At 39.6% G+C, this 17524-nt stretch overlaps 1 protein-coding gene across 4 annotated transcripts in view; it reads left to right on the top strand.

Annotated features, from left to right (window-relative positions):
• The window catches only part of LOC117435229 (polypeptide N-acetylgalactosaminyltransferase 1), a 259339-nt gene that overhangs the window by 176319 nt on the left and 65496 nt on the right, over positions 1–17524 (top strand). For 3 of the 4 annotated variants that reach the window (XM_059012946.1, XM_034920767.2, XM_059012947.1), the window contains one exon: positions 15608–15815. In XM_059012946.1, the coding sequence (XP_058868929.1) occupies positions 15608–15815 (208 nt within the window). Of the gene's footprint in view, positions 1–12365; positions 12632–15607; positions 15816–17524 lie in introns of those variants that run through there. The other variant, XM_059012948.1, reaches the window with a different exon arrangement.

Below are 17524 nucleotides of genomic sequence, written 5' to 3'. Positions count from 1 at the left end.
GTTTCATGTCAGTTCTCAATGTTTTTCTTAAAGGGGAATTCTGGCAGTGTTCTTTTAGTAGCAGTGCCAGGTGTTCTGCTCCGGTATAGTACATGATTGGTTCAAATGCTTTCAGTCCTATGTAACACCCTGTATAAGAATCTCTGCATACAACATACTGTGGAGAGAGTGTCCATGTTAATGTGAACCTCTATTTATATAAGAGATTTGATTACTCTGTTATTCAGGCTAAATGAAAGCTAGTTGGTTGGACGATTTTAATACATAAGGCTGCCAGTTGGCTCGGTCTGATTGTTTCTGTGCAAAGCAAAATAGAACAGGAATCACGTCGGGAATTGAAGCACCTTTGTTGTCGCTTCTAGCTAGCTGGCTGTTGAGTCCCTCACACTAGAAGTGTGTCACTGCTTGTGTTTGTTAGATAGAGAGGATGTCTCAAAGCAGCATGGGGACACATCTGAAGTACAGCTACATTAACTTTACAACTGTTTTTTATTTCTAAACCTTGGCCTGAGTATTTCTGAACCTGTTGTTTTGGAAAACCTTTTAAACGCAGGCATGCCAAAATAAAAGCAAATAAAATGCTGTTTCCGCAGTTTGCAGAGTGCTGCCTTAGCAAGTAACGTGGCTAATCAGGGCTAGTCATGCAATCAGTTGATTAAATTGTTGAGGTCTTATTGTACACTCCTTTGCATTTAGTGTTTGTGAATTCACAGCTGCTTTCAGGAATAAGGAGGGACTAGTACTGACTACAGCCAGGTACTGTATGATATGGAAGCCAGTACTGTCAAAGCTCCCCCTCTTAATTCTGTCTGTTGACCTCATTCCTCACTTATAGACCCTTCCCTACCACTCAGTCCAAAGCTGTGTCTAAACACTGACCCTTTTTTAATGCCTTGATGCCTCCTCCACACTGTGGGTGTTTTCACCGACAGAACTACATCACTGAGATGTCTTGCCAATTTCTTTCTGCTATGTGCACAATTGTGATATGCTATCTAGTAATATTAGTACCAAGGTTTCTAAAACAGTCCTGCCTGTGCTGGCTATTTCTTTTCTCCACAGCAAGTGGGGCAGGCCTTGCCTTTACTAGGTGAGCCTTTAAGGGACCCATGAATTCACAGTTTTGCATTTAGATGGCACAGTAGATTGCAAGGAGCATGGTAGTTGTGCAATTTACCCTAATATTCAGTGTGCATAGAACAAGAGCATTATTTTTACATTTACTTCATAACCATCAAAAAGGAGAGGTGTAATGATTTCAAAATGCCAATAAACACACTGCGCTCACAATTGATTGAAAAATTAATAAAAAGTACACTGACTCTACAAATTGTTCCGTTATATTAAATGAGATGCCTGCAAACATGACACCAAGTAAAACTACAAGTCAAATACAATTAGAACAACAATACCACAGCCCAAAAAACAAGTAAGAAAAACACTTTAATACAGCTCCCTCAGGTTTTTTTTAGATACTACATACATCGGGATTTCGGCCTTAGTTAAAAGCTGCAAGTAGTTTTATTTTCATTAGGTGATCTTCTAACTGATATTTTGCGTTTGTCAGGGGGGTGGGGTGAGAGTAAAAATATTTTGTGCTAGTAGTGATTTTAAATCGAGTTGATGCGAAAAATTTGCCATTTCTTTTTTGTATTTAAAAATATGAGCATTATTCTAGTTAAAAACCACGCTAGGGGCTGATATTGTGTATTGAGTCCGATCACCAGCCTTACATCGATGCTTAATTTGCACGTTCTAATTAACTCTGTGATACCAATTGCTAGACTGGGCATCCAAATATGACCAACAACTCAGATAAGAAATAGTAATAAACCAGACATCTTGTGTGCACCAGTACCAAGTTTAATTTTATAAACACAAGAACACACAGATATAACCTTTTCTTTTGCTGACTGTTGTAAGTTGGTGCCAGTGTACAGTATGAATATGTGTCACCAGAGAATTGAGTAATAGCAGATTTTTATGTTTAAATTTTTTCCTGTATTTTCCTGACACTATAATTAAATTATAGTCAGGGGTTCACATAACTTTTAACATTAGGTTCTCACATAAGTACCAGCCGAAATGGTTTGGTATGAACCAAAATTAGGGATCATTATCCAAGTTGCTGTCTAGCTCCACCTCCTCCTCCAACAGTTCAAACAACTGGCTTAACGTGTCAGAGACCACAACAGTAGTTTATGATTGTTTAAGTAGGAGTCTGGTTTGCTGGTTATTACAGTGTTTAATAAATCACCACACATTCTCTATTTATTTAAATATCCTACCACCTTTTTGCTGCCCTGGGGATTCAAAAACAAAAACCCAAACACTTTGTCACATTAGTGTTGTTAAACACATTAGCTTGACAGCACAATGGTATTTATATAAGGATATAACTGAGGGTGAAAAATATATTATTTTAAGTAAAATGGTGAAGTAAATTCACAATTAAATGTAACAGCTTTCAAACATCGACACCTCCTCTCACCCCTCTCAGTTTCTAGTGTGAGTGACCCTAAATGCCAGTCCCATAACTGCATCCCTCTTTTGTGAATGGATGGCTTAATAATTATTGTACAAGAGGTGAAAGTAACAAAAAGTAAATGATATAATGCAAACTCATCTATTAACAAAACAATAATCTATTAACAACAAAACAGCATACCTTCAATTGAAATTCAATTTACCCTAGGTGCTGAAGTTGTTTATTTGAGCTGTGTACAAAAAAAAAAAGCTTCCCTTAAATCGAATTCAATTTACGCTAGGGTGCGCAAGATCTTTATTTGAGCTAAGTACATTTGCTCCACAGTTTATTTAAATACGTTTTATTTGAACTGTGCAAGCACAAAGTGTCAGTCATTCCCCTCAGCCTCGCCCACTTCCATCGAGGAAATCAGGGCTTGCTCTTGCTGTCTGCCGACACGTTCAGCCAATCACAGCTAACTTTAGTTGGAACCCAAAACTGACACTCAACAGACAAGCTTTACAGAAGGACCGGGCTGAAGTTAGTTACTTATTCCTGATTCGTGGACTGAAGTTTGTTACTTATTCGCACAGTTACGTATTGAATAGTAGCTCACATTCTAAGGGGGAAATCACATAGAATGCCAGAGCCAATGCGACACTCACTTCAGAGTCCCCAGCGAAGAATGGCATACTTCCCACAGCCAGGATGCAAACCTGCACTGTATGACTCCCCCTGCGCACCACAAGGCTGCACTTCTACCAGCTGAGACACTCTGGGACTTTTAATACATTAATCCCACTATACATTTTTAAACAAATTTTCCACTAGCTCACTCTGCTGCTCTCAGATCTTAATTGTGGTTCACTCAATCAAATAAAGCCCTAAACTGTGTAATATGATTAAAGATTACCCTCTAGCAAAACAAGAAGAGTTTTCTTGTTGCTATTTAGGGAGAATTTCCTGATTTTTGGATGTAATCCTGGATGACTGGTAAACGCCATCTTGAATTCTGCAAGACTGGGAGATTGCGAGCTGTTACTGATTTCTTCTTGGCTTCACTTATGTGAGACGTGCTAAGCAGGGCAAGTGGGTTTAGGCCAGTGGCAGCTGGTGGCCCAAAAAAATGGGGAGGCAGAAAAAAAAGGCAGGCGGCTGCAGCAGTAGAATCTTATTATTGCATTCTGGCTGACAACACTTTTCATATCTTCTTAACATTTTACCCCAAGTTGGCTGTCACAGGGTGTGATTTGTCAAATGTTCAGTAGGAAAGCCTATAGAGGGTAAATATTGTCTTTGGCGGTTTGGCTATTTTTTGGCTATTTTTTGGCTATTTTTTACCATACATCTTTTTGGGGTTTTTTTCTATTGCTTTTGATTATGAGGTCGTCATCAGTGCAGGACTTCAAGCACCACAATGCCCTGCATGCTATACCACGCCCTCCCCCTGGGGCGTGACTTTGTTCAGGAGCTCAGCATCCAATAAAATGACAAATAACACAAATGCCCACATTTGCGTTCAGCAAATCCGGCTGAAGAAAATTGTGAGCCCGCCTACTTCTTTCCTCAGGACTGGTTAATATGGGGATTCTTACAGATGATTGACACTGGTATGCATTTGCCCGGGGTTGTTGCTAAATTGTAAAATATGGAGAAATAAAGTTGTTTTTTTTTAAAATTTGTAACAAATTAAGAACTGTATCAGTACAAATGTAATTGGAATTTATTATTTTATTTTATTGTTTTATAGACTATATGCCAGTTCAGGACAATTTAATTTGACACTACCTTCCCAGCTAACACACTACGTTCTTGCGACGTTGTGTTTAAGTAGTATTTTGGTTATGCCAAAATGATGCACTATAGACGTGCTATAGACGTGCTATAGACGTTGCTGGAAAGTCATATATTGGTCGTATTATATACAAAGTTATATATGTAACAGGGTGGATTTATTGTATTTGTATGCACGGTTGTTTTGAATTTTTTCTGTTTTGCACTTCAGTTTATTCTTTTTACATTCACATTTTATGATTTAGAATTGAGCACCTTATTTTTGTGTCTGTACATCCTCCCCTGCGTATTGTCGATTTATTTATATTTTCTTTTAAAATGAATCAGTAGTGGGTGTGTAGTGGGAAAAGCCTGTTCCCCAGACTGTGGTAGTCCTCGTGTGATTGGGTGATTTTTGATTTTATGTGGTAACTTCCTTTTCTTTCTTTTTAAAGCTGGCCGGGAAAAGATTCATAAGATTCCCCTTTGTGTGTTAGACTCACCCTGGGAGTCACGGTTGGAACGGATGGCTGCAGAGAAGCAACTGAGCAATTAAGAGGCAATGTACTCGCTGAGTTGGAAAGCACCCGTTTGCGAGATGTTGTGTAATTTGGGTATCCATAGCGGTGAGATGTATGTAGCAGACAGCCCCTTTTCTGAGGAACTTGGTTTGGAAAGAAAGCTCTGCTGCCATCCCTGACTCCAAGGGCAAGCCTACCTTTTTGTTGTCACTTTTATGTTGAGCACCAGGCCCGGATTAACCTATTCTGAGGCCCTGTGCACTACCATAAATGGGGCCCTGTGCCAGGGTTGCCTGATGAGATTCTGGGATCAGTGCAAATGTTATTGTCATTTAACACATTATTATTTATTTATTTATTTATTATTGAGACAGGAGAATTGTCATCAATCAGAAGCTCGGCTTACAGTGCGAGCGGGACCCGGTTGCAACATTGTTGCAAGTGATCAAGAGTGTGAAACCAGGGGCCAAGAGTGGGATGCCACATTTATTATTTTGTCACAGTCTGAGTAGCACTACGCTGCAGTTGTACTACTGGCTGGTAAAGCAGCATACTTTACCTGTCAAGTGTAGAGTCCCGGCTTAATAAACCACTGCATTCAAGAACCTGAAATACCTTTCCACAAACTCTACAATACTTTGCAAAAAATATTTTCTAAATAAAGTTGTTAAGACAGGGAAGAAAGGTAGACAAAATGCAATCACATCCTATCGACTTAATTTATTAAACGGAAATAAATGACCAACAAAATAACTATAGACCGTTCTGTACCTGAGTGGTGACCGGTGACTTCAAAATAGGCACAATTAGAAACTCGTTGTTTCATCTAATCAATCTGCCATGCAAAACAATTAGCTTCATTCATATCTTTTTAGATTTCTTCTAGCACAGTAAAGGAAATGGATGAAATCAGGTCATTCAGTATGGTAAATATGGTTCCTTAGCTCCATGTGAGGAGCAAGTAACTTACAATTTCTTTAAGTTATTTCTGTAAATTATTTCTGTAAGTTCCCTGTGTTGTGACACATTTTGCATTACAAGTCATCCTGGATAAAGGCGTCTGCTAAGAATTAAATAATAATAATAATTTATTCATAACCATGGTTTCAATGTGAACTTTCGGCATTATAAATTAAATGCACTTTTTAGACATCAAAACAGTATAAAATTCCAAAACACAAAACAGAAAAATTAAATTAACACAGTAGTTATTCAACAATTCACTCATAATCCTGCTAGCAGGCCTACAGCATTGCTTCAGCAGGGGGTGGGAGGGTTTGAGTTGCTCCTCCAATTAAAACCAGGGATCAAACTACGTCATCTGCCATTGCTAGTACTGTAGCAGACAGGAGTTTGTAACGGATGCGTGTCTCCTCTGATAAAGAAAACTCTCTGGGGTCCTCCAATTAAAACCTGTGCTCAGATCACGTGATCTGCTACTGCTAGTACTGTGGTTAATAGCACGTAGGAGTTTATAACGGAGACTTGCCTCCTCTGAGGAGCCAGAACTGCTGTTAATATAAGAATGTTGAATCTAGGGTTTTGGTTAAAATGGCATTTTTTTCTTGCATTTTAGACACAGGAATAAAATGTTGTCCAGGAGGGGTCTCAAAAGACTACATTCACCAGAATGCCACAGGAGGGAGCCAGGATGAGTGTCACCTGGCTCCAATCTGTAACTATTATCACCTGCCTGCAATTAGCAGGCAGGTATTTCAAGTCTGTGTGAAACAAGGCTGTCACAGGGAAGAAGAAGAAGAAGAAGAAGAAGAAGAAGAAGAAGAAGAAGAAGAAGAAGAAGAAGAAGAAGAAGAAGAAGAAGAAGAAGAAGAAGAAGAAGAAGAAGAAGAAGAAGAAGAAGAAGAAGAAGAAGGAGGAGGTGAAGGTGGTCCTGTGTGAACCTGTTTTGTGTTTATACTTTAGTGTTTGAATTTATTTTGGTGTTTTTAAACTGGTAAACAGCTTAGTCCAGTTCGTTAGTTTAGGGTTTGAAGAAAAGTTTAGTTAGCATGCTTGTATGAGCTAGGTTTTTGTTTCTGTTTTATTTTTTCTTTTATAATTGTAAATAATAAAAGTGCGCTTACATGCCAACTGGGTACAGAGACAAGATTGGGGATTTGCCAGACCCGGAGGTCTCAGAACCCGAGGTGTCGGAGCTGCAGCGGGTGCTGGTGAGAGTGATGCAGCCGATGGAGCGAGAGGTGCAGCCGACGGAGTGAGGGGTACCACTGCCGGCTACAGACAAGGGGAAGGAGGTGAGGAGCCCACCTTCACCACAGCCCCGACCACTACTCCTGCGATCCAGTCCAGCGCCACTGGGTATGGTCCCTTGCCCCTTGCCCCTGGACACCCTGCCAGTCTGCCTGGACCTCCCTGCGCTAGACCTGGAGCCCAGGAGTCTGCAGAATTGGTCACAGATCTCCACCTGGTTCCCTGCTCCACTCTCCCTGAGCACCAAGACGTTGCTGGGCTGCTACCAGACGTCACTGAAGCTCCCCGTTTGGCCTTGAGGGGGCCGGTGTGTTTCACACAAGGGGAAGGATGTGTGACAGACTGGGGGAAGGAAGACGAATAAAATGTAGTCCAGGATGGGTCTCAAATGACTACATTCCCCAGAATGTCACAGGAGGGAGCCAGGATGAGAGTCACCGGGCTCCAATCTGTAATTATTATATATAAAAATATATATTCATTTTTTTTTTTTCACTTTTAAATTGAGGAGGCATCCCTTGCCTCCTCTAAGGAGCCTCCACTGGTTTAGGCAGTCTTGCATACAGTGAAACAGTCTTGTATATAGTGAAGAGTAAAGCTGGCATTACTGGTACTGCAAAATTGACATTCTGGATTAGTGCCTCTAATCCTATAGATTTTTCTCCAGATGTGAATGAGCGATGTTATACTCTCAGAAGCACATTAGAGTATGAAGGATACCCAAGATTTCAGTGCTGGTCTCTACATTGTAAAGAGTAGTAAGGTCAAACCTAGATATTTATAAACCATTTATGAAACTCATCTTTGGTATTGCCTGGTATATGATAACATTGGATTTGAAACATGTGTTTACAGGCCAAAGTATTTTGATTTATGATTTTTATTAATGTACAGTACAAGACAACCTAACAAAAATGTAAATAGAGCCATATCTAAGCAAATGTTTGGGGCATTTGTAGTGATCTTGTGCTGCATAACATTATTCAAATAATAGAAAGTTATATTTAAATTCCATACTGTTTTTACAGATTGAACATCTGTTAGGCCTTGTAACGACAGTCTTATTGAGATGTCTATATTGTTCCGACTATACTGCAGATTGCTTGTTTATTTCAGTGGAACCAGTGTTTAGTCAATAGGGAAAAGCACTCAACAGTAGCACTTCTGAGATGTCAGCTGACATTTTTACCTAATTTACAAGAACAGTAAAATGAAATTCTTGTGTCAGCTGTGGTGTATTTCATTGCATCACTGTCATCTATCGTTGTTGTCTATGACTAACACAATGCCCTGGAAGCAGTCTGCTTGGCTGAAACATCTACAGTTTGTTAGAGTCACACAATAAAATAACTCCCTCTCTATAATGCACATATAGTGAAGTCAAAATGTAACTTTCCGTGAATTAACCATGCATAAAGCTAACATTACCACTCGTGGATCATTTTAATTAGCGGTTTTTAAACTATAAATAGCCTGGCTAAATGGCGGTCGAGAGTTCCGTTTGAATCGACAGACAAGCAAATCAAGTGTGAGAAGGAGAGCAGGTAGTATGTTTTGTAATTCATTTTCTGACAGTGATGTGAACCAGTCACATGGCAGACAGAGACTATTAACCGGTGGTGTAAGGATGTTAGGGCAATAGTTCAATCTATTTTTGCTACTATGATGAGGTTTTAACCAATCACAGGCCAGAATTTCCTAGCACTGATTCATGATTGGGGGGGGTTCTGGTGATGTATCAAGATTTTTGAACGAGGGGGCCCTTTCTGAGCTAGAGGGATATAAACCTAGTATACAGTGCCGTGAAAAAGTATTTGCCCCCTGTCTGATTTTCTGCATTTTTCGCATTGTATTTGGTCAGATTTTTTTGTGGGTTGTAGAAGTATATAGAGGGAGTCTGAGAGAAAAAATGACACCAAAGTTTGGTGCTTCTTTCATTTGTTTGATGTGCAAGGTAATCAAACATGCAATCTTCAGGTGTGAAAATGTTATTGCCCCCCCCTAGTTAACTCAGCCCAATTAAAGAGATAATTAGGGTCAGCTGTTTGAGTACTTTGGTTAACAACCAGGCCTGATTTGGGCCAGCCCTGCCCAATATAAATCTGACTAACTTTGGCCCTTACCATCAGAGTGAAGTTGTCAGCACACAGGTTCTAGAGCAGGGATGCCCAATCCTGGTCCTGGAGGGCCGATGTCCCTCCTGGCTATTGTTGCAACTGTGCCCTAAATTACTTAATTGGACCAATCAAGCCCTTATTAGAAGCTTAATTGGTCCAATTAATCAATTTAGTGTACAGTTTGAACAAAAACCAGGAGGGCATCGGCCCTCCAGGACCAGGATTGGGCACCCCTGTTCTAGAGGCACATCACGCCACGAACAAAAGAAATTCCTGAAGACCACCAGAAAAAAGTTGTTGATGCCTATCAGTCTGGAAAGGGTTACAAAGCCATTTCTAAGGCTCTGGGGCTCCACCGAACCACAGGCAGAGCCATATTGTCCAAATGGAGAAAGTTTGGGACAGTAGTGAATCTTCCCAGGAGTGGCCGTCCTGCCAAAATCTCTCCAAGAGCAAGACGTAAAATCGTCCAGGAGGTCACAAAGAACCCTAGAACAATATCCAGGGATCTGCAGGCCTCTCTCGCCTCAGCTAAGGTCAGTGTTCATGACTCCACCATCAGAAAGACACTGGCCAAAAATGGGATTCATGGCAGAGTAGCAAGGCAGAAACCATTGCTCACTAAGAAGAACATGAATACTTGTCTCAAGTTTGCCAAAAAGCACCTGGATGATCCTCAAGAGTTCTGGAACAATGTTCTATGGACAGATGAGTCAAAAGTGGAACTTTTTGGCCGACATGGGCCCCGTTATGTCTGACGAAAACCAAACACTGCATTCCACGGTAAGAACCTCATACCAACGGTCAAGCATGGTGGTGGTAGCGTCATGGTTAGGGGATGCTTTGCTGCATCAGGACCTGGACGCCTTGCCATCATTGAAGGAACCATGAATTCTGCTCTTTATCAGAGAATTCTACATGAGAATGTCAGGCCATCCGTCCGTGAGCTGAAGCTGAAGTGCAGCTGGGTCATGCAGCAAGACAGTGATCCGAAACACACAAGCAAGTCTACATCAGAATGGTTGAAGAACAAAAAATTTAAAGTTTTGGAATGGCCTAGTCAAAGTCCAGACCTAAACCCCATTGAGATGTGGTGGCAGGACCTGAAACGAGCAGTTCATGCTTGAAAACCCACAAATGTCACTGGGTTGAAGCAGTTCTGCATGGAGGAGTGGGCCAAAATTCCTCCACGGCGCTGTGAGAGACTAATCAATAACTACAGGAAGTGTTTGGTTGCAGTTATTGCTGCTAAAGGTGGCGTAACCAGTTATTGAGTCTAAGGGGGCGATTACTTTTTCACACGGGGGCATTGGGTGTTGCATAACTTTCTTTAATAAATAAATGAAATATGTATCAAATGTTTGTGTTATTTGGTCACTCAGGGTCCCTTTTATCTTATATTAGGTTTTGGTTGAAGATCCGATAACATTCAGTGTCAAAAATATGCAAAAATGCAGAAAATCAGACAGGGGCCAAATACTTTTTCACGGCACTGTATGCCCTTAGAATATTTGTAACCGCATCACAAAATAAATTAAAACAATATCAAACTGCCAGTTGTGAGCAGTAAATATATCTGGTATACTTGCCGATAAATTAGTTTTAAAAACACTGGTTTGTACACTCATTTTATAAAGAAGCTACTAGGCAATGTTATAATGGAGGACTATAATTTGTAGAACTTTCATTACCTCTGGTGCTCCCAAGTGTCAGCCTTTTACACTGATAAGTCCCCCTGGCTATGTCATGCTATCATCAACAGGAAATAGTAGTGGTAGTCTGCGCTGAGGAAGGTGCTATGTTTCTCTCTTTATATCTGTATTTTATGTCCTGTGAAAGTCTCCTTTGCAATGTCCCTGTTCCAGTTAATGCCTGCATTAATCTTCTGGTGCCCTGGTGCATGTGTTTTACTGTGTGTACTGTGCTGTGAAGGACTGTGAGTGTTTGTTTCGCACTGATGTCATGTTCAGTAAACTGGCAGCACACAATTACTCATGTTTTGCATGGAAAACATGCATCTAAAGTGTGATTTCTGTGAGACTCTTTTTGCTTATTTTTTATCACATGCTCTGGTCTTGAGGAATCAAGCTTTCTCACTTTCAGACAAATTACAATGCAATTGATGCTTAATAAATACGATCCTAGGTTAATGTATCACCAATAAAAGATAAGTCCAGATGTATAGTTCTGAGATAAAACTTAGCACAGGAAAGGGAAAGCTATGACAATTGTCTCCTCTTCACCCAGTGTTACCTTATTTTCCTATCTTAAAAAAGCAGGCTAGCCATAAGAAATATAGTAGAAATTACTGTAAAACGTATCCGATGTTGACAAGCAGATTGAAATTAAGAATGTTTGGATAGGCCCTGTACACAGCATTGGGTGATAGTACATTAGTTTTACTTCCAAATGACCATCAAAGTGATCAGCAACAGCTCTGCCGAAATTAAGATGAATCCATGCAAAACAAATCTCTTTAGGTCCCTGCTTAGCTTATTGAAAAGCAGTGCTGCCTGGTTTTTTTTTTTTTTTTTTTTTTTCATTTGGGATCAGTTATAAAAGGAACTGAGAGCAGTGCCCAATCCAGAGGATTATGTCACTACCAAGAAATTGAAAGAATTAATGCTCCGTTTGATTCAATATTAATAACACTCTTTATTCCACAGCTCAGTGAATCTAATTCCACAGTGTAAAAACTACATTTAAATGTATAACCATAGATCTGTGGGCCCTTGCAAGCCTCATTTCCATTCCAGACTAATTTATCAGCACTCTTGGCTGTAAAACATGTTCAACATTATACTCAGAGTTACTGTAAGTCCACAGCATAATTGCCCACTGGCTCTGCCAGTAAAAGCACTGCAGTTTGGAGTGCTGAGCTGAGTCTTAAGAGTGTGGTTGAAATCCAACTCAGTCCAAGTTATTGGGCTTGGTTGGCGACTCACAGGGTGTGGAAAACTCATCTTATCACGCCCTGGCAAACATAACTGGTGAGCCCAAGTCCTGGTGGAAACTTACCAGCCCTGGCCCTTTACCTGCCTCCAGGTAATGTCTTTTGCTTGGGTTCAGTGCATGTTGACCTGTTTCAGTATAACTACACGTCTCACAACATCACGTTTACATAACAAGATCAACACATTACCTCTTTTAAATATGCCCCTCACCTATTTCTTGATTGTGCACTGCTACACACTTCATTTTGTAGCAGTGTGTATATATATATATATATATATATATATATATATATATATATATATATATATATATATATATATATATTGTAACACAGCAGGGAGGGGGTTAAAGCCTCCCTGAGTGGAAAACATGTGTGGAATGCACATTTGTTTAGTTTAATTGTTTTGGTTGATTGTTTCATTGATTTGTTAATTGTTTTATTATTAATTATCCCCTGCACCTGGTAGCTATTGTTAAATTAAAACCAGGTGCAGGGTATTTAAGAGAGGCAGCTAGTCTGCTCAAGGCTGCTGAGGAGAAGGAGGCAGAAAGGTGTGCTCTGCTTCCTGGCAGTCATGAGCTAAAAAGTAAGTGCTGTATAAAACCAGTGTGTTTTGTAAGGAACGGGGAAACAGTGTAGCTGTCCCGTGTTAGCCAGGGTGTACCTGTGTGTTAGTTAGTGCTCGTACAGAGCTAGGTGTTTATTTTGTGTGTTTTGTTTGATTTTTTGTGTTTATTAAAAATAGCGCTCCCGCGCTTAAAATCCATTTCTGTGTGCCGGGTCTATTTTTAAAGGGGCAACGAACCCGAGCGAGTGGGTGAAGATCTTTTACAATATATATATATATATATATATATATATATATATATATATATATATATATATATATATATGCCACTGATTGAGCTGATTAATAAAAAGACCACAGTTAGAGTGTTCTGTTGGTTGGGGGTTGGACTGGGAACAAAGGGAACAAGGTACAGTGTTAAAGTTATATTTGTGTATAAGTGTTTGTGACTGGTAAGCGGCTTAGCCGTCCAATCTGGTAGTGAGGGATTGTGGCTAGTTTAGTTAGCACTCCAAACTGGAGTTAGGTTTTGTTTTGTTTATTTTCTTTGTGTGAAGATAAATAAATATACAGGCACCGCCCTGTTTAAAACCTACCATTGCTTTGGGAGCGGTGTTCTTTTACAAAAAGACAAGTGAAGGCGGTCCTGCATGTGGCGAACATACCCCGCATTGTCGCTATCTATATATATATATATATATATATATATATATATATACCTTGTGAACAAACTTAACTTTACAGAAAAGCACATTAAAGTTTGTTAATGTTCCGTTAGGCAGAGCTGTGAGCTTGTAAATACTTTGTCTCACTGGCTCAACCTGCTGTGTCTGTAAAGCAAACATATGCATGTAACATGTCATACTCACTGTCGCTTGTCATATCTAGTACTAAAATGGATGAATACAAAATAAGCCGGCTTCTGGAGGCAGAACCCACGTTACACAGTACTAAGAAAACTGAAAACATGTTTTAGTTCATGTTTTTTATAGAATCTGTACTGACATTTGATTTTTGAAGGAATTAAAGTGTTGCAGAACACTCTGCAAAGTTTACAGGAAACACATGGCATTATGTTTGTTGTGTCCTGTGTTGTCTGTATTGCAAGGGTTATATTTTTAAACATATTGCCGACTCCTTTGAAATGTTTAATCGTGGGTCATAATTCAAGTGTGCAATACATTTACCAGGAGAACCAGGAGAAAACAAAAATTTCCAACAATTGCAGTGCATAGTGATCAAGCGCACTCCTGCAACGATGCTGGCTTTGTGATACCACAATACGCCACTCATTTCTATTAGAGCACTAGCATTGCAGGAGGAGCTTAAACTGGATACACTGGCATGTTTAGAAGAAAAATGATCTATCTCCAGCTGTAAAAGTTGAAAAAAAAAGTAATTCCCAAGTTGATTTGCCTAATTATGTGTGAATAAAAAATAGTCAAGAATATGTTAAAACAAAATGCTTTGATGTGGAAAACACGGGATAAAGCAGAGGTAAAAAAAAGTTTATTGTAAACACTGCAGGGGGTCTGCAAGTAAAATACTTGGATTATTATTTCTAGGCAACCTTTTGATAATTTTCTTTTTCCCGGCTGTAAGGGTTTGAACTACTGCATTAAGGTCAGAATTAAAAAAAAAAAAGATTAACTTACTGCTGAAAATAGCCTCACAAGTTTGTTCTTGGAATTAGTAAAAGTTAATAAAGTTTTGTCTCAAAGACCAATATATTGAAGGTACATTTGCTTCATCTGAACATCTTTAAACAACATTTAAAAACTGCATGGAAGCAGGATATAGGCCGTGAGTTTCCAGATGAAGTTTGGGTATCCATTCAGACATGGGCTAATCCAATAAAAAAACTGTACATCGTCTACATCTGTCGAAGGTCAGATTGGCTCAAATCTACCCAGATATGGACACCACCTGTGACGGGTGCAAACAAGAACCTGCCTCACTCATACATACGTACTGGACCTGTCCCAGGCTGTCTCTGTCCTGGTCATCTGTTTTATAGACACTCTAAAGTTCTGAAAGTACCCATCAATCCATCACCACTTACAGCACTCTTTGGTGTTGTGCCCAGTGATATTTTTAACAGTTACAATCGTGACACCCTGGCCTTTGCCACCTCGTTGTCAAGACACCTGATTTTGATGGCATGGAAACAAGCTTCCCGCCCTCCCTCGTACATTGGGTTAGGAATCTTTTATATTTACTGAAATTGGAAAAAATGAAATACCCTCTGAGGGGATCCAGGGAAAAGTTATTCGAGGCGTGGCAACCTCTTCTTCTGTATGTTCATGCTCTCCAATCCCATAATTTTACAATCTCCTGTCATTGAAAAGTGTGACCCTCTTTCTCTCTCTTCTCTTCTTTTTTTGTCATTCTTTTTGTCATTTTTTTAGTTTCTCTTGAGAAGCTTGTTTTTCACCTATTAGATTGTTATTAATGTAAATTCAATTAAAAAAACATATTTAAATACAACACACTAGAAGAAAGGTTCAGTAGATTTGGCCTCAGTCAATTATTAATTATTATTATTAGATACATTGATGCTTTTGTAGATTTTGTTGTATTCCATTTTTTCTGAAAACTGGAAAATCAATAAACAGAGTTAGAAAATAAAGTTATAATAAATGTTTAGTTTAATTCATCTGCTGTATGCTTCAACGCTGTGTTTCCAGCTCAACAGGATAGAGCAGGTACTGTCATAAACTTTGAATACAGACCAAAAAAAGATTACTTTGTACACATAAACTGTATTTACCTTTTAAAGGGCAATCGCAAAATTCAAGAATTTCTGATGCAGAAATCAGAGCCATGACACAATTTGTAAAATTTGTATTGCCTTTCACAGGGGACTAATAAAATGGCTAGGGCGTGGGCACTGATAAGGTTAAAAGACGATGCAAGTTTATATTCCCACACAGCTTTCGTACAGCCGGTGAGATTGACCTGTGCTGGGTGTTCTCTGTGTTCTTTTGTGTGCAGATTTCCTGAAGCGGCCCCTGGAGCAGTATGTGCGGCAGCTAGAGGTGCCGGTGCGGGTGGTGCGGATGGAGCAGCGGTCAGGGTTGATCCGGGCCCGGCTCAGGGGGGCCTCCCTCTCCACCGGCCAGGTCATCACCTTCCTGGACGCTCACTGCGAGTGCACCATGGGCTGGCTGGAGCCGCTGCTCGCCAGGATCAAACTGGACAGGTACGGGGGACACCTGAGCTGTGTTTCCATTAAGCACACTGATTACCACTAACCTACTGTAACATTATGTCTGTGACCAATATACTTTACATTAGTGAGAGTGTGCAGTTTTCCAGCTTCCTATAATGGTATTTCATTTTAATGCTCTGTGAGTCACACACTCAGGTTTTTCCATTTGTTTATTTATCATGTACAACAAAAATAACAGAATACTTGCAAATTGTTAGACTGGTTTGAAGGCCGCTGTAAAGTGTAAGAAATAACTCAGGGCGGTGTGCGGTAAGACGATTCTTACTGCACGCCCTGGGATGCCTTCAACCACCAAGGAAGTACAGTAAGAATTGTCTGGAATTACACAAACAAGCTTTTTTAAGGGAAAAAAATACGAAATATTATGTATTGTTCCACTGAGAAAAAATAGTCCCTGAAGACTGTTTGATTGTAACATGTATTTTGTACTTTTTTTTTTTTTTATTTGCCATAAACATTACATTGAACACTGCCATTTATAGTAAAATTTTTCAAGATGAAATGACATTTGTGAATTGAAAGCAGACTAATTTCCCACATCTGAGGGAGTATTCATGGAACAGCCAAACACTGCACTGCACTGGCACTCGAGGGAGGGTCTTCCGAGTGTGTTTTTTGTAAGAAATATTCAGGCTTTGCGGTCTTCAAGAGAAGCTGACCAATCATTTCAGAGGCTGTTTTCACATTGATAGTCGGTAACCGGCATAATTTCTCTAGATTGTAAACCAGCATTAGATGATATGTGGACTAAACGAATTCTGTGTCAGTTTGCACAGTGCCACAGTCATTCCCGTCCGCGGCGAGCACAATAGAATTCTATGCCAAACCTGACCTTGTTTAAAAGCCCAACGGTTGTGTCAGCAGAGAGCAAGAGAGATTTGATTTTGTTTTAAATATGTTTCTGAAATCAGAGGGTAGTGGTGAGATATATCTGGCGTGTCGAATTTAAACATTGCTTACTCGCTAGTCAGTTTTATAAGGCGTTATTTAGTTTAATAAATAGATGCCGCTGCTGCATATACAGTATATTACATGCTGAGTGAGACTTGCATGGTGATTTCTCAGATGGCTTTTGAATAATGTTACTGCTACTGCTTGCCTCAGAGTTTTCTTTGTTCTGTTCTCTGACTAAATAAATACCACAGTATATTTGCACATTTTTCTGTAATTCTTAGTGACAGAGATGAAAAAAAAATCCAGATTGTTGAGTGATTTAAATATGGTTTCAGTTGCATGTTGACATTTTTACCTACAGAAACACTGTTTAGATAATTGTTACTATTAAGGCATAGTAATATTAATAGATCATGTAAGTAAGTTGGTCTATGATGTCATAGCCATGCGGTAAGACAATTATTACCGCACGGTCATGTGATCTTGTTCAGCCAATCACAGCACTTAATTTATCCAAGCCATTTTATAAAGAACATTACAACACATTAAACTTGGTGTTTTACATTTCGTCTGTTCGTACATCTGTATGTCACACTTACATTTTTGCATATATCTGAAGAACCGCTTATCCAGGTATCATGAAACATGTTTTTTTTATTTTTTATTTGCTACTTACCCCCATGCTGTGCTGTATAAGAATCTCCAGGTAATAGGCTGGGGCCTCTTTGTCCCTCTTTAGCCAGCACCCTGGGATCTATTGCACACAGAGAGACGATGCTTTGTTA

This window comes from Acipenser ruthenus, chromosome 3, assembly GCF_902713425.1.
Source record: "Acipenser ruthenus chromosome 3, fAciRut3.2 maternal haplotype, whole genome shotgun sequence".
NCBI classification, from domain to species: Eukaryota; Metazoa; Chordata; class Actinopteri; order Acipenseriformes; family Acipenseridae; genus Acipenser; species Acipenser ruthenus.
The sequence above is the reverse complement of the archived record's forward strand: the minus strand, read 5'-3'. Positions and strand labels throughout refer to the sequence as shown.